We start from the raw sequence: 27,382 nt of genomic DNA, 5'->3' as shown, positions 1-27,382 counted from the left end.
ATGGAAGAGGCCCCAAAGAGGATCTGGTAAAGAACTTTCGCATCTGGGCTAATCCTTTCTGGACTGGTTCTTATTCTTTTGTGGGAAATGGACTCTGGAGAATCTCAAGAAAGTTATGGACCCTCTCCTCAGAAAAAGGCACATCTGCTCACATGAAGCTTTGCATATTATTTCAGGGACTTCACAGACTCCTGGATGCCTGTCTGGTCATGGAATCTGGTTGGACACAGCTGTTACTAGCCCAAGTATGGCGGAGAAAGTTCCCACTATTCTTTCAGCTTGTTATTCCAAGTCTCTAGTTTTCGCCTGCATCCATTGCCTCTCTTTCACCTCAGCACATGTAGTTTCAACTCTACTGAGTATCCCGTGTGCTTTAAAATACCAAGTGGCATGCTGAGGAATGGATGGAGGAGGGAGACCAGTAAAAGAGACCTTTTTAGTAGTCCAGGAAGGAGATAGGGCTGGCTTCAGGAGCACAGTGCCATACCTGTGCTTGGTTTAATGCTCTGCTATGTCGTCATTCTTAATTTTTAACAAGGAGCCTTGAATTATTATTTTACACTGGACTCCACAAATTATGTAGCCAGCCCTAGGAACAGGTAATAATGTATTTGATTACTATGTAAGCAGCATATAAGTGGCAGTGCTGAGACTGGAACCCAGGCTGCTTTGGTTCAAACTGTAGTCTTAATCTATGTCATACTGCCTTCTGGGTCAAGAGGGCTAGTGAGAGTGGAAAGGAAGGGCGAGAATAAGAAATGTTCTTTCTTCTGCTAGAACACTTCTCTACTCCTCTGCCTTTCCTTCCCTTCTATTTTCTTAGTATCAATGTCATTTCCTCATGATGGTTTTTCCTGATCTACAAACATAAATTATGCCCCCTTATTCTCTCTTTTGCTCTTAATTATGCTTTCAGGCACTCACTAGAATTTGTCATTATGTATTTATTGGTGTGTTTTCTTGTTTTAATGACAATCCCTCACTAGACTGTTCTCAGTGAGTACAGAGATTGGTGCATTTCCATATCCCCAGTGGACAGCCTGGTACATAGTAGGTATTTCATAGATATTAGCTAGACAGTACGGTTCATAGAATGTAATGACAGGTTAGATGGGATAGAGAAGCCCAGAGGATGACACAGAGATTCCCAGTTGAATGATGCTAATCACCAAGATGACCATGAGAAGTTAGGAGTGAGGCAGGGGTGATTAATGGGATTTGGGATGTGTTTGATAATTTGCTTTTGGTGTGTGGAGGGGGGCTCTTGGAGAGGGCTGTTTTATGCTGGCAAGCCCTTCCTAAACCCCCCCCCCCCACACACACACACACATTGCAGCCTGGGTTAAGGGTCCTGCACAGACTTGGCCCTGAGAGCCTAACTGGGAAGCTCAATGGGTTCTGGCACAGTGCTGCAGGGCTCATCTCTAGATCCCAGGGGTGTGTATGCAGTCAGGGCTCAATAAATACCAGTAGAAGAAAAGAGGGAAAAAAGGAAATGCGACCAGGCATTCCGGAGGGAGGCGGGTTGCCGAGCAAATCTGGGAACTGGAGTGGAAATAGAGGACCAAGGTTGGAACCCCGAGGCCCCAGAGACAAGGTGGAGAGCTCCAGCACCCTCAGGAGGCCAGGCACAGGGCTGTGCTTTGTTCACATAAATGCATTTCATCTTCCTGGCAACACTGAAGCAGACGTTATTATTCTTACTTTAAGAAAACTGAGGCTCAGAGAAGTGATGTGATTTGCCCAAGGTCACACAGACAGTGAGAGAGCAGTGAAGTTCGGGTCTGACCCAGGGCTGTCAGCCCCCAAGCCTGCACTCTTCGCACTTCACTCTCTGCCTCTCCCCCAACTCTCCACTTCCCTACCTCTTCCCACCTCCCCTCCGCTCTCACGGCCGCTCCGCCCCACCACTCCCCTTCCCTCCCCTCCCCTTCCCTCCGTCCTTCCCTCTCTTTGGCTGCGACCGCGGCAGAGCCACGTGGTGGGGCTGGGAAGCCGCGGCCGCCGAGCGCCCGGGCAGCCGCCCCAGCTGGGCAGTGCTGTTCTGCGCTGCCCCGCGCTCTGTGCCTGCGCTCCCTGCTCGGCGCTCCCCGCCAGCGGCCCCGCGGCAAGAGGCGCGCCTGGCGGCCGGCGGGATAGACAAAGGAGGCGCGGCGCGGCAGAGCCAGCGCGCGGGCGCACGGACCATGGACTCGGAGCGCGGGCGGGCCGCCCCAGCCCTGGGGACCCGGCGCTCCCGGGCCCGGCCGTAGGCTCCCGGCCCCGCCGCCCGGGGCGCCCTACGGGAAGGACGCGGAGCCCGTGCGGCGCGGAGGAGGCGGCGGCCGCCGAGCTTAAGAGGCGCCGCGGCGGACGGCCCGCGCGGCCCCTGGAGCCATGGGCAAGTGCAGCGGGCGCTGCACGCTTGTCGCCTTCTGCTGCCTGCAGCTGGTGAGCACTGCGCGCCCAGGCGGCTGGGACTGGGTGGGGCGCGGCGGGGCGGGGTCCCGGGGCTTGCGGATGGGGTGCTGTGGCTCCGTGTGTGTGCGGTGCGAGTGCCCTGGTGGTGGGGGGGTGGTCTGGAGTCACGGTGCGGACGGGCGGAGCCTGCTCCTGCTGGCCCGGCTGTCTCTTTGTGTGCGCTTCTCGCCTGGCGCTTCCCGGGTCCGGAATTGCGCCCTGTGCGCGAGTCCCCGGGCCGCCCGGCGTCTGGGGTTCCACGCGTCTGGCCAGCACTGTGCCAGTGGCCTCCTTCTGCGGGGTGCGCTGTGGGACTGGCTGGCTGGGGCTGGGGGTGTGTCCGGGGCTGGTTTGTGGATCTGTTGAGATCCCTGCCTGTGTGTTTTTCTCTAGATCACTCGTTTGCGTGGGTCTCCCTTCCGGGTCTCTCTGCCTCTGGTCTCCGCCCCTGTGAGTGTTTCTCACAAAGTCTCTGCTCCTGTGTGTGTCCCTCTCCGGGTTTCTCTTTGGTATGTCTGTAGATCTCTGGCCATTTCTGATCCATGTTCATCTGTTTGTGTTGGGATCTTAGACTCCAAGAACCGTTCACTCCTTTGTGCTGTTTCTGCCTCCCTACACCCTCCTAAGTGGGCAGGCCTGGGAATGGAGAGCCACCTCCCTGGAAAGGGTCGCAGGGTACTGGGCCAGTCTCACCTACCGGATACTGGACCACTTTGGCTGTGATCACTATTCCACCAGAGCATCAGGGGTGGGGACAGGCAGACCAGTTCCTCTGCCTAGGTTGGCACTCTTAGGGGTGGGGGTACTTGGGTGCCCTGGGTAGTATGGAAGCATCTGGGGACACTATGCCTCACCCCAGCTTAGGGAACTCCAGCTCTTGTATCAGGGAGGCCAGTTGAGTGAATTCAGGGGCAGAAGGAGACCAGCTCTGCCCTTCAATTCGGGCTCTGGCAGGTGAATTTAGGAAGGTGGTTTAGGAGGGGCCAGGGTCTCCAGCTGAGGTGGTTTAGGAGGGGCCAGGGTCTCCCGCTGAGGCCCAACAACCAGAGGTTTAAAGCTTTGCTGCTCTGCTAGATAGAGGGACATGGGGAACTCCATGGGAAAAACTGAGGTCTGAGTGTCAGTTGTGCCTGTCTTTGTGATCTAAGTCTCTAGTTTTCGCCTGCATCCATTGCCTCTCTTTCACCACAAGTGCATTCAATAATATAGTGAAGCTTTGCACTTGGATATGCAGACTTCCTTATTCATCTTTCTTCTCACCTCTTGGGGACACCAACCCTAAACTTGCCATCCACAGGCCTGCCGTCTTGGGCAGTGGTACAAACAGCCTGGCTTGGAGGATTGTAGCCCTGCTCCCAGCTGTGGGATGCAGGCAAGAGACTTCTGCCTTGGTCTGCCTTGGTCTCTAAATTGCTCATCCTTGAGGGTTGCAGAAGAGATTAATTAAGATGAGGTAGAATGGAAACTCCAGAAGGGCAGAAATGATCTGTTTTGTTCCCTGCTAAATCCCCAGCAGCTGGAACAGTGCCTGGCACTCCATTAATATTTGTAAAATAAATGAACAAATCAGTTATTTGACAACTCCTGGCTCACAATAGAAACATTTTTCTTTATCTCCGTTGAGGAACATAAAATGCCAAGTGCTGCAACTTCAGAGGATTTTTTTCTCTTTGTTCATTTTTAAATTTTAAACTAGATGTTTTTATTAGAGGTAACGTATGCATATTAAACATGAATAATTCAATAATTAAACTGGGCAAAAGATTTTTTTAAAGTTTTCTTTTATGACCAGTCCCACACCCAAAGGTAAGCACTGTTAATAGCTTGTCTCATGCTTATATTCTGTTGGTGATAATAACAAGAGTTAGCTTACTAGGTGCTGGGTACCCTCGCAAGCACTTTTTTATGTATTAACTCATTAAATCCTCATAATGACCTTATAAAGTAACCTGCCAAAGTTCCACAGTTAGGAGCCAGGCTCTGAAGCCAGGCAGCTGACCAGCACCCTCTGTCATCTGATAAGTCAAGGGTCCCTTGGGAGATGTTTACTACTCTATAGAGACTTGAAGGTGGTAGAGGTGGTCTTCCTGCCTCCCACTCACCTGCCTCCATAGCTCTCCCCAGCTAAGCTAAACCCACCCTCCCACTTAGAGAGTTAACCAGCACAAGGGGCTTTGGAGTTAGACAAGGCCTGGCTGGGAAATGTGGGGAGGTGCCCCAGGAAGAACTTGAAAATTGGTCTCTTGGCTCTGTTGCTCTGTCAGGGTTGATTGCAGAGTGGGTCCCTTCAGCTGTCACTAACCCCTCGGAGCCTCTGCTGCCTGGCACCTTCCATAATGTGCTCCTGGATGCTGGAATTCAACCCAACATCATCTCAGGGAGAAGAGAGACTGTTTTCTCATCCAGTGTTAAGGGGCAGAGAAGGAAAAGACTGTTAGTTTCTCAGCTGAAAACTCTACAAGAGGAACTGTCATTTTTCTTTTTCAAGTGGGGTTTGATCAGTGCAGTAAAACAGGCCTGTTCTAAACACTCTTCTGCAGTTGGGGTAGACTTGTTTTGGGTGAGGGAGTAGAGCATGAGGGTGTACTGGAGAGTAGAAGAAGCAGGTGGGGGCTGTGCCATTCAGCTGGACAAGTATAGGGAGAAGGCTCTGGAGTTTGAGTCCTGACTGTCACTTCCTAGCTGTGTAATTGATCTTAGACAAGTTGCTTACCCTCTCCGAGCCACAGTTTTGTCATCTGTTAAATAAAGATAAACAGTTCCCAAATCTTAGGGTTGTTGTGAAGATTAAATGTATATAATGAACATAGCACTGTGCCAGGCCCAGAGTGAGATTTAATAAACCTTAGCTTTTTATTGTGGCTATCTTAATGATGTATGTATACCATGGGATGTTTCCATGGACTTGTGGCCCAAACATATTGAGGTACCCCCTACCCCTGTCCCAGCTCAATTCCTTTGTGGGAAGCAGCAGGTATTGGACACTGAGCTGAGAGGTAGAAGGCCTGGATTCAAGCTTGGCTCTGCCACTGACACCCTGTGACCTTGGGCAAGTCTTGTCCCCACTGCAAGCCTTGGTTTTTCTATTTGTGAAAGGGAAGAACCATTGGTCTATGTCTCTAGGGTCCTGCCAGTTCTGCCCAGCTGGGACTGTGGGATGAGGTCTGGGCTGGCCTGGAGGTTTTGATGCATCTTGGTCTGGTTCCATTCCGTAGAATGTCTTGCTTTATCTTGTCCTTTGCTTTCCTGGCTTTTACTTGGTGTATCATCTTAACATTATTAAAATATTCATCTCTAATTTTTATGTGTTTCCCTTTTCCCTCTCTTGTCCAGACCCTGCCCTTTTCTCATCCACCTCCTTCCTGAAACCTTTCAGGCCACTCACTCTGTTCTTCCCGTACAAGATGAACTGAGCATATTTGCCCAAGGGAGTCATCATCAATTTCTTCATCATCATCATCATCATTATTACTCCCATTTCTGGAGTCCTGTGCTAAGCACTTTATATGCATTACCTCATTTAACCAAATGAGCTTACTACATATGTAAAGTGCTTGGCAAAGTGCCTGGTACATGTTAAACAATCCATAACTTAGCTATTTTACAGTTTTTTCCTTCTTATTATTGTTATTCCACACAATGGGAGAGGTGTTATCATCCCCCTTTTCAGATGAGGACGTTGAGGCTCAGAAGTGATGAGGTTCGCCTGCGAGCACTCTTCTGCCTGAACGGAGAGCCACCCTCTGTCCCCTGTGCCGCTGTGCCACTCTGCTGCTCCCGTGTAAGCACTGTGTGACCTCAGACAGGTCTGTTCATTGCTTCAGGCCTCAGTTTCCTCATCTGAAAATGAAAACGGTAATGTTCTAGTAGGATCGTGCACACGCCGGGCACTGTGAGCCAGTGAGTGCTCACTAATACATCATTGCTATGGTTGTTCCTGCCCCAGCTCTGTGTGACCTTGGACACATGCATTCACTCCTCCAGACCCCAGTTTCTTTCTCTGTCAAAGAGAATGAGTCATCTGTACCTGGCAGACTTGTAAAAAGGGCTCAGCCAGGTTCTCTGCACATAGTAGGAACTTGGAAAAATGTTGGTTTCATTCTCTTTCCTTCTGGAAAGCTCTTTACTTTCTGGAAAGTGGTGGGTGAAGGAGGAAGTAGTAGCTTCCTGCTGAGCTGCGAGTAATGGTGTGAAACATGGACAACCTGATTGATGTCGTTATTAGTGGTAGTGATGGTGAAGACCGAGGGAGATGGCTCCTGCAGGGGTCTGTGCTCTGAAGCTGCTATGTCGGCAAGCGCTTGCTTCCTGGGGAGGGTCTGGCTCTGCTCTTGGTGCATCAGGTCCTTGAGCCAGGCTTCAGAGTCGGGAGCATGAGATTGTCCAGGCCACTGACCCTTTTTGTTCCTCATGCTCCTTTGGATAAGTGGGGCTGGGTGACAGACTCCTTTGTGCGTATGAACAGACTGAGGCCAAACATCTCTCAAGACCCCTATGATGTGGGCAGAGCTGAGTAGAATGGAGAAGGAGGCCTCCAGGGAGCCATTCAGAGAGCCTGGGGGGAATGGCTCCTTTTGCAGGTGGGTAGGCAGGTGGGCGATTTTGAGATAAGTATCCCATTAATGGCATCTGCTCTAAAATCTGGCACAGGGTTTAGGAGCAATACACCTGGGGTTAGACAGACATTGCTGCCTTCAGAAAGTCCCTTATCCTCTCCGAGCCTCTCTGCCTCTTTCCTATAAAGTAGTCAGAACAATAGCTCCTACCCCATGACAGTTTGGGGGAGTCCACGAGACAGTGCCCACACAGCACCCAGCACAGTGCCTGGTCCAGGTGACATGTTCCCTGTGGCTAGCTATCATTTACCTTGTAGCTTGGACAAGTCACATCAACCCCCTCTCTCTACCCAGACTAGAAATGTAGTGGTCAGAGTCATTTCCATAAACTCTTTTAAGTCTTAGGTACTTTATATGGAAAATGTATGGTCCTGTGGGAAATAATAATAACAACAATAATAATGAAAAACTTTTTGTTCGGTGTCTGCTATGAGCCAAGCACTATGCTAAGCACTTCATATACCTCTCTTGTTACTGTCTGGCTTATTCATGGCCACATATATAGCAGGAACAGAATGAGGATTTAAACCCAAATCTAGCACTCCTAGCTTCTACCTTGCAGGCCCCATTGCTCCCCCTGTAGGATTGTGGGATTGCTAGATGTAGAAGCAGATAGAGAAATCTAAATCTTTCTTCAGTTATAGTGGTTGTTACTAGATGCCAGATCTCCTGAGCTGCTCGTTCAAATGCCTTCCTCCCCGGCACTATCCCCAGTTCTTCACACCTCAAGGCTTGTGTTAGGTTTAAGGGGAAACTATGATACAGGTTGAGAAAAAGTTACCCAGGAAAGAAATTAACCTGTACTGAAGACTTACCAGCTCTCATAACAACTCTGTGAGGTAGGTATGGTTTTTAGACCCATTTACTGTTGGGCATACTGAGGCTCAGAAGAATGATTTGTGACCAAGGAAACAGAAGATACAGTCTAGGCCTCAGATGAGTGATCAAAGGAAAAGGATTTTAGAACAGTTATAAAATCTGGACCATGTAAAGATGGTCATCTCTGGTCATTGAAGTCTCTTCTTTAGTTTCAGAGAGGAGTGGGTGATGGGAGAGCCACAGGGAGTGGAGCTGACTTTGGTTCACAGGACGCCAGTCCCAGTACCCTTGGCCTCTCTCCTGGATCTGGAGAGGGAGAGGAATGGTGATTTGGAGACTTAGGGAGAGTCTCGGGCATCAAAGCGAGCTTCCTGAGACACCTGCTTCTGCCAGGGAGCGCCAAGGTTTTAGAACAGCTGTTACTGTGGTCGCAGGTTTTTATCTGTTACTCTGGCCTTCTGGCCCCTGCCTCACAAAGCAGCTGGCGAATCCTGAGGCAGGGAGATAGACTGGGAAGAGCTTGGGTTTTGGGGTCACGCTGGGGTTTGATGAGTTCCATCTCTGCCTCTTTGTAGCTGGGTGACTTTGGGCAAGACGCTTAACCTCTCTGAGCTTCCACCTGCATTTCTCTAAATCAGAATGGTAATAAATATGTCTCAGAGAGTTTTTAGAGGCTCTTTTGAGGCATCTTTTGAAATGAGATATTCTGAGTAGGAGCTCACAAAGGGTTCACAGTCTTGAATGCCCTGGAGATGAGAAGGCAGGTTCTAGGAATCTGAGTACTATGGGGTAAGAAATGGGACATGTCCCCTTTTTCAACCAGTAGAAGGCCCAAGTTGGAGCAGAGGTTCTGCTAAATCTGTGTAGCCTTGGCCTTGACTATCCCTCAGTCCTCTCTTCTGTAACATGGGAATAATAATAGCATACTCATGAGACTATAGTGAGGATGACCTGAGCCAGGCGCTCATTCAAAGGGAATCAGAGAGGAAGGTTTGGCCTCTGTGTCCCCCTTTGTAAAGGAAGAAGGTTAGACTCCTCATCTCAAAGGACCCCTCCAGCTCTGAGTCATCAACGAGTTCCCTTCTTTCCCAGGTGGAAATCAGAGCTGCTGCCACATCGGCCCACCTTGCTGCAGGCAGTGGTGACTGATAGGAGTATCAGGCTCTAGGGAGAGGAGGAGACTCCTGCCTTTGATGACCTGTCCCAGCCTTTACTCCTGGGTGTCAATTGTCAGGGGCTCAGGTGACATCATCCTCTGTCTGTGCGAATGAGTGTCTGTATTATCCCCATCCCAAATGCCCACATGGCATCTTTGGTTGTAAAATCAAGTCTCAGACCACAGAGGTTCAGAGTAGGAGGTTCTGACCCGTCACTAACCCCTGGCTACCACAGGTGGGCTTCCTGAACTCCAGAAAGACTAAATACCATCGGGTCAGAGAGTAAGAATTGCCATCGCTAACCCTACCCAGAGTAGCATTTAGCAAAGATTTGTGAAGCACTCACAAAGTGCTGGGCACAATATTAGGTCCTGAGTAACCTTAGGGTACAAAATTTCCCCTCAGCTGCAAGTCAGAATCCCAGGGTTCTGGTGCTCACTTGCTGTGCAACTTTGAGCTGTCCCTGTCTCTCTCTGAGCTTCATTTTTCCCAGTCTGTGACATTGGGGGATGGAGGAGAGAATGTTGAAATCCATCAGTGGTTTTCAAACTGTAGAGGTTCTGCCGTGACAGACTGACAATCTGGTGGTAATCTCCCGGTCCCTGGCAGCGATTAAGAATTTATGGGTAGGTTGGATGACCACTTGTCTGGGTAAGTGATCTAATGATAATGCAGGTCCCTTGGAATCACCAGGTGCTGGTTGTGGGCCCTGAGAGGACAGTGGCAATAGCACAAAATGGTATCTATTATGAATAATGAAAAGTGTGAGCATTTTTGTGCTTTTGCTCTGTCCCTTTACCTTACGCATGTTCCTCCCACCCCTTACCCTAAATCACGGAGCCTGGCTGAGCTCCTGGAACAAGAAGTAGGGGGAATGGGAGTCTATAGGCACTTTACCTGCCATGTCCTCTCTGGCTATCCCTTGCTCTGAAAGGGGAGGCAGGCCTAAGGTTTTCAGGGCAGGGATGCCTCCTAAGCCTCTATTTTTTTTTTTTTTTTTTGAAGGTGGGGTAGGTTCTGCAGCCCCAGCCTGAACCAGAGATGTGGGTTTTCAATTACACAATTAAATGCACAATTAGGCATAATTACCAGTGCTCAGAGCCCGAGACTGCTCATAATAGGCGTGTAATCTACTGCAGCCTCTGTTTATACTACTCAGCGCACTCCCTAATGATGCCAGGATGCCTTCACATTGCACTGTTGCCATGGAGATGAGCCCGCCACCACCATGCAGGGCTGACAAATGGTGTTCCGGTTCGGGCCCCTTCATTGTTCCTGAGGCCTCTGCAGCTAGCCTTGGAGTGGAGGGGCCGGCCAAGTGGGCCAGGAAGGCAGGTCAGTCCTCCCTGGCTTCTGACACACTCACTGGTTTGAGCCAGCCTTGGAGCCGCCATGGAGAACTTCAGCTTCCCCTCCTCTCTGAGTACTCAAGCCTGGAGCAGGATGGCCCAGGGACTCTGAAAGGTCTTGTAGTCGTCCCTGCAAGCTGAGGTCTGGACAGGGGACCCTACGTACAACTGGCTCCCACACAGGCCTGGCTCTGCTGTGAACTGGCTCTGAGACATTGGACAAGTCCTCCATTTCCCTATATGTGAAATGAACTGCAGGCTCTCAGCACGTGGTGTGCTGTTGTAGAGGAGATGTACTGAGCACTTAGGACACACTGCCTACTGTTGTAACTGCTTCACCTATAGCGGCTCATTCACCCTCACTACGCCCCTATGTGGTAGAGTTTTACAGAAGCAGAACCCGCAGCTGCAGGCGGGAGCAGAGCTGGGATACGAACCCAGACAGTCACTCTGGGCCCCACTCCCGGGCTCTAGCATGTGGCCTCACGTGTGTCATCTCATATCCCCCTTGCAGCAGCCCCAGAAGTGGCCTGTTGTTATACCCATTTCCTAGACGAGGGCTCTGAGCCTCGGAGAACTGAAGTCGTTTGCTGAAAGTAACACAGCAAAGCAGTGGCAGAGCAGGTTCTGGCCATTGACAAAGCCAGGATTCCTAACTTTGGCACCTCAGTAGAGGTCATGAAGAGGTAACAAGATTTCCTGCCACGAGCACATACCAGGGATGCCCATTATCCCACCTGGCCTGTCCCCAGCCTCTGAGGAGGCAGAGAGTCCTGGGGTTCACCAGACCCAGCACTTTGTTTTGACCTTGAAAGAAATTCTGGTCACTGGAAACAGAGCCTGTTATTATACTCATTTTTTTTCTACATTTCTCTGTCATTCATCTCATTATTATGAACATCTACTATGCCAGCTCTTGGGGACCAGGTGGATCAGACACAGTAGAACAGCAAGACTGGAGCGCAGAGGCTTCAGGGAGGGTCAGATGGGCCTGGGTTCGGATCCTGCCGCTTAATGCATGATTAAGAGCAAGTTGCTTGACCTCTCCGTGCCGTCGTTTTATTGGTAATGAGGGAACCAGTCTGCACCTTGCAGGGTTGTGGACAATATTAGCAATCACAACCACTACTTGCCAAATGCTCACTATATACCAGACACTCGCCTAAGGCCATCATATGCCCTGGGTGAGCCTTCATTACATATAGTGTGTCATTCTCATGTAATAGATTAAGCAACTGAGGCTTAAGAAACTCAAATCTCTTGCCCAGGGCCTCACAGCTGGTGAGTGGCTGAGCAGACATCAGAGTCCAGAGCCCCTGCTCTTCCCGGCCAGGTGTCCCGCCAGCGTGGAGATGGTGGGTGTCCCTGCCACCACTTCCCCGTGGCCCCCAGCAGCTTGGCCATTTCTCAGAGAATGAAGCATCCAGATGAAAGGGCAATCTGAGCTTGACAGTGCCTGCCTGGGCCGAACCTGGATTCTGTGTAGCTGGATGATTGGCATACTGGAGGCTGGGTTTTCTGAGACAAGGCTGTCAGACATTACCTTCACTCCTACTTTACACAGCTGAGAAAACTAGGGTTTGCCCAAGACCGCAGTGCAAGTCAATGGCAGAATTAGGACTGAGACCCAAAGTCCGTTTAGGACACTTCTTACTTTCCTTTTAACCCCTACCCCCACCCCCGCCCTCCACACCAGTTACTTGAAGAGAGAGGTTTGAGGGCTGTGGTGTATGTTCGTGTGTTTGTATGTATGTATTTAAAACTGCACACAGCTCCATGCCTAAGCATTTGTGGGACAGACAGTGGCATGTCAAGATTTGTGGATCAATAAACATCCCTTCTCGTTTCCTCCCTCTTCATTTATTCATGAACTCTGAACTCCTGGGCTCCAGAGAAACTGCCTGGAAGAAAGCAATTAGAGCATAATTAGAACCACTCCTATTATCAACTCTCAGCGGGAGGGGAAGGGGGCGCTGCTAGGGCGTGGGGGGTGGCCCGGGAGTTCCCTATAACCCCAACTCCTGCAGCTGCTCATTCAGCGCCTGCTTACGCGGTGGAGCTTGGCCTCCCCGGAGTCCTGGGCACAGGTCCATCTTCAGCAGAAAATAAGGACCTCATCCCCAGAGGCATTCGAGCGCTTGATAAGCATAGGGAGGAGGGCTTTCTGCCTTGCATACTAAGGAAGAGTAGATGATTTCCAAGTCCCTTCCATGCTGAGCTTGGGTGCTCCCTGCCAGGGCCTGGGCCAGGTATTGCAGGAAAACTAAGAAGCTCATGACTCCTGCTTTCTAGAAAACATCCCAGTGTCAGATTGTAGTGAATGAAGACTACAGTGACAATAGGAAATGTAAATTGCCGGGAGGAAGCAATTTACCAGGCAGGGCTCCATTCATGGCCAGGTGATGAGTAGTAAGAGTAGCAGAACCAGCAGTCAATGTTTATGGAATGTCTCTGACCCCAAAGCCACTGCTTTTCCCCACCAGGTGTCCCACCATCAGAGAGAGGTCACCCAGCAATAACACTCCTCCCTCCTCCCCTAGTCACAGGAAGACAAGAAAGACACAGGGAGGTGCCAGGCACTGTGCTTCTCCCTTCAGATGTGTTTCCTCACTTACTGGTGCGAGAACCCTGGGCAGCAGATACTAATATCGTCTCCTCTGCACAGGGGAGGGAACCGAGGCTCAGGAAGTGACAAAACCTGCCTGAGATTACACAGCGTGGGTGCAGGACTCAAACCCAGGCTTTCCAGACTCTAAAACCCTCATGCTTTGCGCTCTACCAGGTTTGAGGGTGCAGTTTGCTCTCTTCTAAGCTTCGATTTGGGTCTGAGTTGTTCTGACATTCCATGTTGGGCCATCTTTTCGTTCCTCTTTTTCATTGTGTCAGCTAAAGAGAGAGTGGGAGAGCCCCCAGACAGGGGTCACCGCCCCCAGAACTAGCCTTGGCAAAGGAAAGTGAAGGCCTGGCAGATGAGTCTCTTGGGCCTCTGGAGAGAAGGTCACCATGGATACTGGAGCCCCAGATGTAACCAAGGAGACAGCCCCCCAGCCCTTCGGCTGTGACAAGGAGGATGTGGTTTCATGATGGGAAGGGGAGGCAACTGCCACCTGGAGCCCAAATGGACAGCGGAGGGGATGATGGGCTAGATGTAGTCAGAGGAGGACTGTGGGGTCAGTGGGGCTTCCTCCTGGGTGTGGGGATGGGGTACCTGGGAAGAACCAGGCTTCTTCCTTCCCTTACCCTGTCCCACCTGAGGAGAGGTTGCCATGATAACTGGCTCCCCTTCACTGACCCTTTATAAGGCGCTGCCCCCTTTCTCCCAGTGATAGGTGGTCACTCTGGCATTAGGCCCTGTGCCCAGCAGGGGTCTCTGACTTCCCAGTGGTTTCTTCCCTTACATGGGAAGACAGGTTGTTTGCCCCACACAGCAACTCTGTCCAGCTGGAGGTGAGAGTCCACATGGGGCCAACTTTCAGAAGTGGGTTTTTTTTTTTATCAGCCCCTCCCCAGACTGCTGGTGATAAGATACCTTTCGGATCCTCCCTCCTCTCTGTTTACAACCTGTCCATGACTCCTCCTTGCCTTCAGGAGAAAGTCTAATGGGGCAGGGGTGGGGAGATGTCAAACTTCAGCATGCATCAGAAGCAGCTAGAGCAGCAGTACCCAACCTTTTTGGCCACAGAGACCGGTGCTCCTATGAGAATCTAATGCCTGATGATGTGAGGTGGAGCTGAGGCGGTGATGCTAGTGCTGGGGAGCGTCTGCAAATACAGATGAAGCTTCACTTGCTTGCTAGCCCTCTGCTCACCTGCTATACGGCCCAGTTCCTAACAAGTACGGACAGGTTCCAGTCCACAGCCTGCGGGTTGGGGACCCCTGAGCTAGAGGGCTTGTTAAAAAATACATTTTTGGATCTTGCCCCAAACTTCTGATTTAGTAGGTCTGAGAATTTGCATTTCTAACAAGTTGCAAAGTGCTTCTGCTGCAGCTGGTCTGGAGACCACACATTGAGAATTATGGTCTAACCAGTGGGACACTGGGCTTTCTGGCTGGCCCGCCAACCCTAATGCTCACCACCGCCAGTCCCTGTGTTCTGGCCATATTGATTTAAGCATAACAGCTGCACCTCACACCTCAGTGCCTTTGCACATAATGTTCTAGTCTCTGGAAGTCCTTTCCGTTCTGTATCTCTTTAAGACCAGCTAACCCATTCTTTCCTCTTTGGAGCTTCTCTGTACTCCTGCACGCCCACCACCCACTGACATCTTCCTTCAGACTCCGGCAACCCACTGCCTCCATTACAGCATCATAGTGTTGGAATCTATTTCCACACAGACTCCCTCTCCCTAGACTGCGAGCTCTGTGAGACCTGGAGAGCTGTCTGAGCTGTCTGGACCTCAGAGCCAGGCCCTCAGTGAATGTATGATGCTTGAATGAACCCCACAAGCAAACAGAAAGCCTGGTAAATAATCACAAAGCTTCTTCATTTACACAGCCAGTCAGATATTCATTGGTGCTTACTCCAGGCCAGGCACTGTGCGAGGTGCAGGGGTGTCAGCCGTGTGGGCTCAGTGATTGTGCTGGGATATGGCCAGTGCTATACGAGAGAAGATGGTGAAGGATCTGGGTGTTACGGAGAGGTCTTCCTAGAGACGATGGTCAGTGTGGAGTTGAACAGTCTGCGAGCAAGGCATGAACCTTTGTGCAGACCTGATTGCATTTACTCTTCACTGCAACTCTACCAGGCAGAAACTGTCATCCCTGTTTTACAGATGAGCAAAGAGGACCCAAGAGGGGAATTCACTGGACCACAGTCACAGCAGGCACGTGGTAGAGCTGAGTTTTACCGGGATTCTGGACACTGAATCCCAAGCTCTCTCCATCCCCCGTGCTGCTCCCAGAGTCCAGACGCCTGCGTGGCCCGAGGCTGTGCTTTGAGAACGTGTCTCCAGTGAGGATTTACCAGTTTGCTCACGACAGACCCTAGAGTCCCTTGTCCACTGAAGCCCACTTTCAGGACCTGCCAGGGCTTCTCCAGAGGGACAGTATATGTGTCCCAGGTCCCAGGGTCAAAGGCCAACTGTGTGGGGGAGATGGACATTGTGGATGTTGCCTACACACGTGTCCAGACCTGTGTATGAGGCCCCTGCTCGGAAGGGAGGCAGAAGGAATGCCGGCTGGGACCGCAGGATGCTTCTGTCTTCCAGCACAAAACTCTTAAGAAGTTTGGGAAATTTAAATGCACACCTGGCCTTCCAGACTATTATGTCTAAGTAAGAAGATAAAACATATTTTATTTAAGAGTTTGTTAGCTTGGTTTGTACCTTAAATACTTAGACACATGGTGCTCTCTTTGCACTCTTGGCCTGACGTTAGAGAAGGGTCAGGACTTGGTGTAGGGTGTAGGCAGAAGCTCCCAGGTGTCTGATCTGCCTCAGGCGATTCCAGCTGCTCCAGTCTGTCACTGCTGGAGCAGCCCCGTGAGCCATCCAAGTAGGCAGTTAGTTGTCCCCAAACTGCTACTAGCTGCCATCCCCAAGATTGGTCACCAGGAACACAGGAATCCCCCACCAAAATGAGAGGCTGTCTGGGGCCCATCGTGGGCATCACACTGTGGTTCTCAGCTGTGACAGGCTGTGATGGGACGAGACAGGTGTTGGGGGGAGTGCAGTTTATCAAAGCACGCACCAGGCAATGGTGAAACGTCCTGCTTCTGCTGCTCCCTAGGGGTGCGGGCACAGTCAAGTTGCTCAGCTCCTCTGAGCCAAGTTTTTTCATCTGTAAAATGGAGATAATTGTACCTGCCTCTTAGGGCTACTGAGCAAACTCGATGAGAGAAGCCAGGAAAAGAATACAGCACAGCATCTGACATGTAGTGAATGCTCAGAGCGTGGTGGGCACTGTACTTCCGGCCCACAATCAGGATTAGGCCCCTGGAGGGCAGTGTGTGTAGCTGGCACATGGTCATGACTGTTTGCTGAGTGGGAAGCTGCCAGGCAGAGGACCCTAGAATTTGGGAGCCAGGAGGATGCTCCCCAGAGAACATCCCTCCAACCCTTTGGACAGACACATACATGAAGGCTCAGGGAGGCAGGGCTGTGTCCTGCTGGGTCCGATCCAATGCCTGGCATCGGGGCCCTTCATGGACTGTTCAAGGAAGCGGGCTGCTGCCATTTCTGGAAAGGACCGCATTTGGGCATGTGATTTCAAACAAAAATACTGTGAACAAAAATACACACCCCCAGGTGGGCGGAAGTGGTCTGCTCTTCTGCTCAGTTCTGGGTGGCTGTGGGCGAGTCTGCTGCTAGAGCTATTCACATGGTCCATATTTCCAAGCAGGAGCTGGTGGGGAGCAGTGACAAAGGTGCCCATCAAACTAGGAGGTCATAATATCACGGACATTCCCAGGAGATGGGGCTCAAACTCCACTTTGATACCTGGTGACCTCAAGAAATGGCCTTACTCTCCCCCACACTGGAAAATGAGGACACCACTCCCTTAGCAGGACTGTAAGTCTGTTCCTCATGGATCCTGGGGCCAGAAGACCTGGTTCAAATTGCTATTAGCTGTGTGACCTTGGCCATGTTACTTCTCTTCATTATGCTTCAGTTTTCCCATGTGCAAAGCAAGGATGATCTCAGTCTCTCCCTGGCATGTTTTCTGTGAGGATTAAATGAATCAAAGCCTGCTGAGCATTCAAGAGATACTTGGCATATAATAAGTATTAGCCATTATCTCTTAGTTTCAGTCAGGGGATAAAATGAAATGCCACCTTTAAAGTGCTATGCTGAGCATATGCACATAGTGGGCACTTTAGGAACTGTGTCCTCCCTTTCCCTCCTCCTGTAACCCCAGGCTGGAGATCAGGCAGGGGTGTAGTCCTTGGGAGGGGCCCACCCTCCATTCTTGCTTCCACAGTGCACCTCTTCCTCCAACAGGTTCTGCCAGCAGCCTGCTGGCCCTGGGCCAGGATACGATTGCAGGAGGCAGCTCCCCTCCCTCTGCGAAGCTCCTCTTTCCTCCCTTTAATCTTTCCAGCCAGCCTACGGGTGGAAACGGGAGGTGAGGAGGAAACCGTATCTAAGAGCAAGAGCCGGGGCCCTGAGGTCAGACCCACCTGGTTTGCCACAGCTCTGCCTCGTCTCCAGCTCAGAGATCTCCGGCTGCGCCCTCCTCTCTAGAATGGGCGGTAACCCATCCCTCACTTGTGGTCGTTAGGGCTAAATGAGATGGAGCACACAAAGCACTTGGCAGAAAGCCTGACACAGAGTAAGTGCACAAAACATTAGCCGTCGTTATTAATACTAGCATTAAAGTTCAGAGCCAGGCACTTTGAAGGGAAAATTTCAGCCCAGTCACCTGGGGTGGGGGATACCCCCTCAGGGGCCAAGGCTGGACTTCTGCACAGGGCTTCTAAGTTCCTCACTTCTCCAGCTCTTGTAGGTCCCAAATGACCCCTCCTCCAGGCCTTTCTTGAGCTACACCGGAAAAGGGCACCCATACCCCCCACAACTGGTAGATTACCAGGAAGGAAAGAGGGTGACAAGGTGGAGGGATGACATTCCTTCCATTAATTTGTTTCCTAATGCCACAGGTGAATCAGAGCAGGAGACCTGCACAGATTAACAGACGTTTACCGTACAGGAGAGTAGGGGCAGTGCAGAGGGAAGGATACTAGGCCGGCAGGCACTACCCGCCTTTGCCTCTCTGAACCTCAGTGTCTTCGTCTGTCCAGTGGGGCTAATAATCCCACATTACAGTAGTGGTATAAATCATAAACTGAGCCGTTGGTGGCTGCTGTGATTCTCCACTGGAAGAATCAGGAAAGCTGGGATCTGAGCCAAGGCAGGGATGTTAATGGAAGGGGGAATCTCGAAGTCCCAGGGGAGGGGCTCCTGGTGCCCACCACTGTTGCTAGGCAGACTTCCCCACCTGGCCTTTAGTCAAGAGGAAAGTCTGAAGTGGTTGCTGTTGCCATAGCAGTGAGGCTGGTTTTCATCAGTATTTTCTTCCTGGGAGCTTCGTTACAGAATGTGCCACTAAATAAGTCAGAGAATTGGATATTTTCCACTATCAGGTCACATGAAGAGTGGCTCAGCCAGGAGGAATCACCTCCCGACTCCTTCCAGGTGTTAACTGGGAGCACATGACCTCGCAGGAAGTGGTCGATACTGCCAGTATGATGCTTGACCCAAAGGGGCGCTGAGAGGGCGTAGTGCCTCCTCTCCACTCGCAAGCGGTTTTCATTGCCCAGCCTCTATCCCTGCTACATTGGCACCAGGACACAGGACGCAGAAGCCCTTCCAGCCCTTCCCTCTGGTGCCCTGTTCCCTCTCACTCCCCCTGCCCTAGCCACAGGGTTTTTTCTGGATCCTTCTACTTGCCAAGCTTCTTTCCACCACCGGACCTTTGCACATACTCTTTCCTCTGCAGGAACCTTCTCTCTCCACCATGCCTTGGTAACCCCTCTTTCTTCAGATCACTTCCTTTGACCACTCCCATCATAGGTCTCATTCTTGGCCCCCCTCCTTCAGAGCACTTAGCGCAACAGGAATTTTGCTATGTATATATGTGTGTGTGTGTGTGAGTGTGTGTGTGTGTATCTGCGTGTGTGGTTCCCTTTCCCTCAACCCCCCACTGAATGTAAGGTCCATGAGGGCAAGTGCTGTGTCTAGGCTGCTGTTTCTCTTTTTTTTTTTTTTTTTTGAGGTATAATTCACATACCATAAAGTTTTGCCATTTTAAAGTGTATACTTAGGTGATTTTTATTATGTTCACAGAGTTGAGCAACCACTATCTAACTCCAGAACATTTAACCCCTCAAAAAAAGAAATCTCAAACCCATTAGCAGTCATTCCCTATTTCCCTTCCTGCCAGCCCTTGGCTACCACTAATCTATTTCCAGTGTCTCTAGATTTACCTACTCCGGACGTCCATATAAGTAAAATCTTACAATATGTGGTCCTTGATGACTCGCTTCTTTCGCTTGGCATAATGGTTTTAAGGTTCATCCATGTTATAGCATGTATCAGTATGTCATTTCTTTTTATGGCTGAATAATCTTCAATGTATGGACATATCACAATTTTAACCGTTAACCGGTTGACGAATGTTTGGGTTTGTTTCCACATTCTGGGTGCTGTGAATAATGCTGCTATGAACATTCCCGTACAAGTTTTGTGTAGACTTTGTTTCCAATTTTCAGGTGTGTGTGTGTGAATGAAATTGCTGGGCCGTATGATAACTATGTTTAATATTTTGGGGAACTAGCTGATTTTCCACAGCAGCTGCACCATTTTACATTTCTACCAGCAATGCATGAGGGTTCCACTTTTTCCACATCTTCACCTAAACTTGTCATTATCTGTGTTTTCTATTTTTAGCTACCCTTGTGGGTGTAAAGTATTATTGTGGTTTTGATTTGTGTTTCCCAAATGACTAATAATGTTGAACATCTTTTCATGTGCTTATTGGCCACTTTTATATCTTTGGAAAAATTTCTGTTCAAACCCTTTGCCCATTTTTTAAATAAGGTTATTTATCATTTAATCATTGAATGGTAGGAGTTCTTAAATATTCTGAATTCGGGACATTGATCCCATCTGTAACTTGCGAATATTTTTTCCTATACCGTGGATCGACTGATCATTTTCTTGATAATATCGTTTGATGCTCAGAAGTTTTCTATTTTGATGACGTCCAGTTTATCTGGTTTTTCTTTGGCTGCTGGTGCTTTTGGTGTCACATCTAAGATGTCCCTATTCCAAAGTCACTCACGTTTACACCATTGGTCCCTTCTCAGAGTGTTGTACTTTTAGCTCTTACATTTAGGTTTGTGATCTGTTTTGAGTTAGGTTTTGTATTTGGTATGAGACAGGAGTCCAGCTTTATCATTTTCATACAGATATCTAGGTGTTCTAGCACCATTTGTTGAAAAGACTATGCTTTCTCTATCGAATGGTCTTGGCTCCCTTGTTGAAAATCAGTTAACTTTAAATGTGTGGGTTTTAGACTCCCAGTTCTATTCCATTGATCTATATGCCTATCCTTACGTCAATACCACACTGTCTTAATATAGTGTTATTATAAGTCTTGAAATCAAAAAGTGTAAGTCCTCCAACTTTTTTCTTTTTCAAGATTATTTTGGCTATTCCAGGCCCCTTGCACTTCGATGTGAATTTTAGGCTACCTTATTCATTTCTGCAAAAGGGTAGTTGGAATTTTGACAGAGGTTGCGTTGAATCTGTAGATCATATTAAGAGTATTGCCATCTTAACAATATTAAGTCTTCTAATGCATGAACACTAGATGTCTTTCCATTTATTTAATTCCTTTCAACAATATTTTGTAGTTTTCAAGATAGGAGTCTTGAACCTAAGTTCTTTATTCTTTTTGATGTCATCATAAATGGAATTGTTTTCTTAATCTGAGTTTTGATTGTTCATTGTTAGTATATAGAAATACAACTAATTTTTGTATATTGATCTTGGATCTTGTAACCTTGATGATCTAATTTAGTAACTCTGAGTTTTTGGTGGATTTTTAGGGTTTTCTGTACACAAGATCATGTCATCTGCAAATAGAGCTAGTTTTACTTCTTCCTTTCTAATCCAGATGAGTTTGATTTCTTTTTCTTGCCTAATTGTCCTGGCCGGAACCTTCAATCCAGTGTTGAATAGAAGTGAGGGGCGTGGACATTCTTGTCTTTTCTTGAATTTAGGGGAACACTTCAGTCTTTCACCATGAAGTGTAATGTTAACTGTAGATTTTTCATACGTGCCATCGACCAGGTTGAGAAAGTTCCTTTCTGTTCCCAATTTTTTGAGTGTTTATTTCATGAAAGGAGCTGTGTCTCTTTTGCTTTTGCTTGCCACTGTATCTCCAATGTCTAGTATTGTGACTGACATTCAATAAATGAGGTGCGAATACAGGTCTACTCATGGCTGATAGAGCTAGTCTTCTCAAGACCCTTCCTACAGTGTCTCCGGCTGTCCATGTCCCTGACCTCAGGCTTTGACCCATTCTCCTCACCTACTCCTCTCAGTCTTACCCTGGCCTTGAACCACAGACTTGGGTTCTAGTATAAATTATCCCCATTTCAGATGAGTAAACAGCCTCAGCCATGCTGAGTGGCTTACTAGCCATGTGGCCTGTGGATAAGTGTAGAGGCGGTATTCGCACCCTTTCTGGTGGCTTCTAATATTGCAGTTCTTGTACCTGTCAGGTTGAGGGGAGGAGGACATTAAGCCACAGGATAAAGATATCATGCCTCTCTACAGAGCATTGATTCTATCCTGATTTTAGGGGAAATGAACTAAATAGGAGGCTCTATTTCAGAGTAGAATTTTGGATACATATTCTTTGAAGATAAAACATTCCCAAAGGAGTCCTTTTTTACAGCTGACTCCCTGGATTCTGCTGTTGGGGATGCTCAGGTGGGAAGGAGGTGAATCCTGGACTTTGTTGTGCTGCTTCTCTTGACCCAGCTGGAAGAGGAAGTATGAGTCCTGGGGTCTCCTCTATAAAGGAGAGCTTGATGATTCTCCAATGTCAGTTATCCCATCGGATCTACCACCAACCCGGGGGACAAGAAGAGCAGGGATTATAGTCCCCACTTTACAGATGAGGAAATGGAGGCTCTAAAAGGTATATGATTTGCCCAAAGTCTCAACAACTAAATTCTGAGTCAGACCCGCTGTCCCAGACCCATGCCAGAGCCCAGCAAGGAAAAGCCAGTGCCGGAAGGAAGCGTGGAGTGAGGAGGGTTTGCTACCGCAGCATGTCGTCTGCTCTCCTGTTGGACTGCTTCTGCTGCAGGCAAGGCCTGACTGCTCTCAAAGGCCAATCCAGCTGGGCTGGCCTGGCATTAGGGAGCCCCAGGTCAGCTTCAAGGGAACCTTTTGAGGGGGCCCTGAGGCCCAGCAAACTGTGCACTTACACAGGAGGTTTCTGGGTTGCTGTGAAGGCGGCCAGGTCACCTTGCTTGAGGAGATAGCAAAAGGGCTGCAGGAAGAGCGCTCTCTGTTTTGTCTCATTAGCAAGGAAGAAATGCCTCCAGAAAGAATGAAAGAAAGCTTCCCCGAAGGAAGCCGGGAATGAGAAAGCTTCAGCAGAGCTGAGCTAGGTCAGAACACAAATCTCCAGGAGCAGGGATGGGGAGTGGGGAGAAGGATTGGGCTCAGAATTGATGAAAGAATGACAATTATCAGATGTCACTTCTGTGCCAAGTGCCATGCTCTGCATTCTTTAATATCAACTCTGAAAGGTAGGTTTTAATCTTTAATCTTTTCCTTTTTATAGATGAGGAAACTGAGGCTTAGGGGCATTTAGATGCTTGCTCATATGGCTAGAAAATGATGGATTTGAGCAGAACACATTTCAGTATCATCGGTGGCACTAGTGGATCCCTTGGGAGGGTTGCCAGTTTCATCAGTGAGGGAGTCAAGGCCATAGTGGGGGTGCTCTGAGGGCCCAGCAGCCATTCATGGACCAGAAGAGCTAGTGAGGAAATGTGGGATGGTTGTGGGCAGGCTTCAGAGCCCATATGTTTCTTTTTGAATCCTGCCTCTGCCACGTACCTGCCATGCAAGCTGGGGTCTGTTACTCTGCTCCCCGGGCCTCCATTTCTACGTATGGAAATAACACCACTCAAAGAACTGAGTGAGTGAAATGGGCGTAAGCCAGTGTGTACAGGGCAGGCTCAATGAAAGTCTCCGAAGGCGAATCCTTGCTCTCTGGGCTTGTGCAACACTGACACTTGAAGGCCGTCATCTGTGCAGCCAGCGCAAGTCTGGCGCGGAGTCAGCGTCTATGAATGCTTGCTTGGTGGGTGAGGAGAGCAAGGGTGGAGCAAGGGGCCAAGAGGGGCCAGGCAGCTGCCAGGCCAGATGGGGCGGGTGGGGAAAACGCCACCTGGCCTTGAAAGGGCCTTGCACACCAGGACAACAGTGGTCTTCTCTCCTTCAGAACGTATGGGGGACTCGGGTCCAGAGTCTTCACTGTGGGTAACAATTATCACAGCTAACGTGGCTTTTTACTCATGGCTCCAGGCCGGGCAGTGTTCTGAGCATTTTACACATATTCCCTCATTTAGGCTTCATGACAACCCCGTGAGATAGGTACTAATATCGTTATCCCCATTTTACAGACAGAGATATTAAAGCACAGAGAAGTCAAGTGACTTGCTGAAGGTCACACAGCTAATAAGTGTTAACGGTATAATTCAAACCCAGACAGTCTTGCTCCTAGGCCACACTTTTGACCACTACACTATACAGCTTCTCAAGAAACAAGCATCAAAATCTGACCTTGATTTGAGACCAAAGACTTAATAATTATGCTAACAATGACAGATGTGGGCATAGTACTTCTCAGTTTAAAAAGCACATTAGACTATACATATTGCTTTCATTGTTGTGATTTTATTTGATCCTCCAATTTCTCTGTGAAGAAGACAGGATGTTATCATCCCCTTTTTGCTAGTGAGAAATTAAGATCTAGAGAGGGAAAGTGACTTGTCCAATTAAAGATAATTTACTGAGCATCTACTATATGCAAAGTTCTTTACTCACATTACCTCATCGAATCCTCACACAACCCCAGATAATATTATTAGTAGTATTCCTATTTTATAGATGAGGAAACTGAAGCTCCAGGAAGTTTCCCAGATCCCGCAGTTTGTAAGCGAGAGCTGGGCCTCCATCCCAGGTCTGCATGACTCCCAGAGCCTGAGCTGGTAACTGCTCAGACCTCAGTCCCATGCTGGGCAGATGTTAACACCGATTATTTTTGTCTGCCTTCTGGTCTTTACCACTCTCCCTCCATTGTTATAGCCACTCTTGAAACTTTCACACTGCCTCCTTAATTAATTCTCCCTGCCTAAGTGCCTATTCCATTAATGGGCTTTCTGCCATGAGTTTTTTGGCTTAATTATATGGTGTCGTTTCATTGTACTTAATGGGGGGATCAGATTAATCACCTTTATATTTATCTAAATGTCCATTTGTCTGCAGCCAGCATCTCCTGGGAGAGCCTGGCTTTTGCTGGGTTTTCTCTGCCTGGGTTGTCTTCCCCTCCATCCCTGTCTGAAGTACTCCTCTTTGGGGGCGGGGGTACCCTCTTCCCAGGCCTTTGCTGCTGGGGGTCTCAGCCTCTGAGGCCTAGGACTGGGGATGCACCAACAACTTGGACATGGAGACACAGGCAGACATAGAGTGGACATAATTATGAAGGCCGAAGTCCTAGAGGAGTGCGACCCCGAGCATGGAGAGGGATTCTGGGCCCTGGTCTCAACCGTCCAAGGAAGGCTCAGCATCTATCTTCACCTGATCACCCTGCCCACCTCCAGCCCATCCTCCTCCCCCAGCTAGAGAGCAGTGTGCCCGAAGCACCTAGCTTCCATGTCCATCTGCTCAACCCTGCCCTGGCTCCTAGGGGCCAGGGAGATAAAGCTCCGGGTCTGAGGCCCAATTGCAGGTCTTGCCCACCCAGCCACCTCTCACTTTATCCATCCAGAGCCACCCCCAGGCCTCCAAGTTGTCCATACCCTCCCACATCTGGGGCAGGACGACCAACTTGTCCTAGAATACCCTGGACTTTTGGGTTTTATCCTTTAAATTACTACACCAGAGAAACCGCACAGTCCTAAGCAAACTGGGACCGTTGGTCACGCCTCCCACATCTCAGGAGTTTGTGTGTGTGTGTGTGTGTGTGTGTGTGTGTGTGTGTGTGTGTGTTTTGCCCATACTCATTTGTCCCTAATTAATTTCTCCTTTATTTTGTTTTCTTATAAAAGTATTGCCCCGAGTGTAAAATCTTACAGAAATATCTCTGGTTGACTCTCAAAGATGCCCCCCCAATCCACTCTCCAGATTTAAGAGTTTGGTGATTCTTTTTCTTCTTTCTTTTGTTCAAAAATAGGCTCATAGTACTTACTCTGTGTCTCTGCAGCCTGCCCGTTTACACTGCACAGCTTGGCCCTCTTTCCACACCCCATAGTAATGACTGCATTGTGCCCCACCATGCGGGGGTGCCATAATCTACTGTGTGCCCTGAGGGGTGGCCAGAGTGTTTCCAGTGTTTCATTATTATTTCATTATTTGTCAGTTCAAGGGCACATTTCAATATCACCACTTCTGTAAACCCTTCCTTGACCCTCCAGGCGATTTCAGGTTTTTTTCTCATTACTGTCATTATTTTAATGGTGATAGTTAACATTTATGGAATGTTTACTTTATCAGTACCTGACGTACATTATCTCGTTTAATTTTCACACCAACTCCAGGAATTGTGGAGACTGTTATCCCCATTGTGCAGATCAGGGTATTGAAGCACATACGGATGGTGAACTCAAGCAGTCTGACTCCAGAGCGCCCCCTCTGCCCTGTCACCCTGAACCGCCTCTTATGGTTTTCCAAAGGAGTGGGTGGTGCAGGGGGCCAGACCCAGGTCAGATACCCTCTGCCCAGCAGCAATGCACCAGCACAATGCCCAGAGGTGCTAACGAAAGGCCAAGGCTGGTTAGCCTCCAGCTTCCAATCCACTTCCTGCCAGAACCCAGAAATTAGGGGTGAAAGGCCTGGTGGGAGAAGCTGGCACCGTAGTCCCACATTGAGAAACAGATTCTCCCGGGCTCCCGTGGACTTACCTGGGCCTGTAAGAGGGGCCTTCTCCATGAGCAGAAAGCAAGGAGCTTCGGGAGTGGAGATTAGGGGTTGGAGGGGACAGGGCAGGACCTTGGCTTGGGAATGATCTCAACAACTCCTTGGTCTTCTCAACACCTATGAGAAGTAGGCATCCTGTCCTCATTCTACAGAGGAGGGGGCTGAGTCGGTCACTGGCCTGACGGCCCCTTCTCTTCACAGCTCACACTGCCTCTCATTGTGGGTTTGGACCAGATGGTAGATGAGGAGACAGGCCCCAAGAGATGGAGGGACCCTTTGATTTTAGACTGACTGACCTTGATATCACCCTGGGTTGCTAAGCCCAGGGTTTATGCAAATTAATGTAGATGTATGCTAATTAACCACTACCAAGCCCCTCAGTTCTAATGGAGCTGCCAGCGTGGCAGAGGTGCAGTGGGATAGATCTGCCCAGAAGGGGCAGGAGGAGCCCCCTGGCTGGGGATGGGTCAGCAATCACTAGGGTGGGGTTGCCATGGAGACCAAGGCCAAGCCCAAGTGGCTTCTGACAGGACCAGGGCTGGCCAGATAGTCCTGGGCCTCTCTAACAGCTCCGAGCTGGTCTCCAAGGGCTAATTATCCAGAAGGTGGTGACCAGCTGCTCTCTGGCTCCCCAGGCCCTACAGGAGATGAGGGCTGGGCCAGAGCAGGAGAGTGTGAGGGCAGACAGATGGCAGTTTAGGGGCTTGGGGGCATGGGGAACTGTCTTGAGAAAGAGGGAGTAGGATGGGGTGGGGAAGACAGATTATCCCTTAAGAGGAGAAGGCTCCCTCCAGCAGGACTATAAGGGGTGAGATTCTCAAATGCCAGGGCATCCGAACAGGCTTGGGAACAAATCTCAGGGAGCCATTAAGTAGGGAAGAGTGAGGGTTTGGCCCCAGACTGACTGGTTGGAGCCTCAGCTCTTGCATGGGTCCTTGGGCAAGGCCATTCACTTCAGTTTCCTTATCTATCCGTGGGGGTAGGATTAAGAGATGTGATATGAGTATGAAGAATAATGTACAGTAGGTGCTCAATAAATGACCCTACAGTTCTAAGACCCATTGAGAGAGCGTGTTAATCTCCTGGGAGAATTTTATTTTCTAATGGGAAAGAATTGCCCCTCTTCTTGCCCCTCTTCCACTGCTGTCTGGGCTGGGGCAGGTGTCCTGGTACCTGCACTGAGGAAGGAACAGAAAGGTCTGCCATCCATGAAGACAGGAACTGGATCGTCTCTTTTCACCACTGAGTTGTCAGCACTTAGCACACAAAAGGCACTTGAGAGCTGTTTGTAGAATAAACGAAAGAACAGATGTGAAGTGCTCAGAATAGTGTCTGACACT

At 49.4% G+C, this 27,382-nt stretch overlaps 1 protein-coding gene across 2 annotated transcripts in view; it reads left to right on the top strand.

Annotated features, from left to right (window-relative positions):
- Positions 1 to 1,956: 1,956 nt before the first annotated feature.
- NKAIN1 (sodium/potassium transporting ATPase interacting 1) overlaps positions 1,957 to 27,382 on the top strand; it is a 40,722-nt gene continuing 15,296 nt past the window's right edge. The window contains exon 1 of one of the 2 annotated variants that reach the window (XM_016132135.2): positions 1,957 to 2,430. In XM_016132135.2, coding sequence (XP_015987621.1) covers positions 2,377 to 2,430 — 54 coding nt within the window. In that variant the 5' untranslated portion in view covers positions 1,957 to 2,376. The remainder of the gene's footprint in view (positions 2,431 to 27,382) is intronic. The other variant, XM_016132136.2, reaches the window with a different exon arrangement.

The sequence above is a fragment of the Rousettus aegyptiacus genome, unplaced genomic scaffold, assembly GCF_014176215.1.
Source record: "Rousettus aegyptiacus isolate mRouAeg1 unplaced genomic scaffold, mRouAeg1.p scaffold_m13_p_1, whole genome shotgun sequence".
NCBI lineage: Eukaryota > Metazoa > Chordata > Mammalia > Chiroptera > Pteropodidae > Rousettus > Rousettus aegyptiacus.
This window is presented reverse-complemented; position numbering and strand designations above follow the sequence as displayed.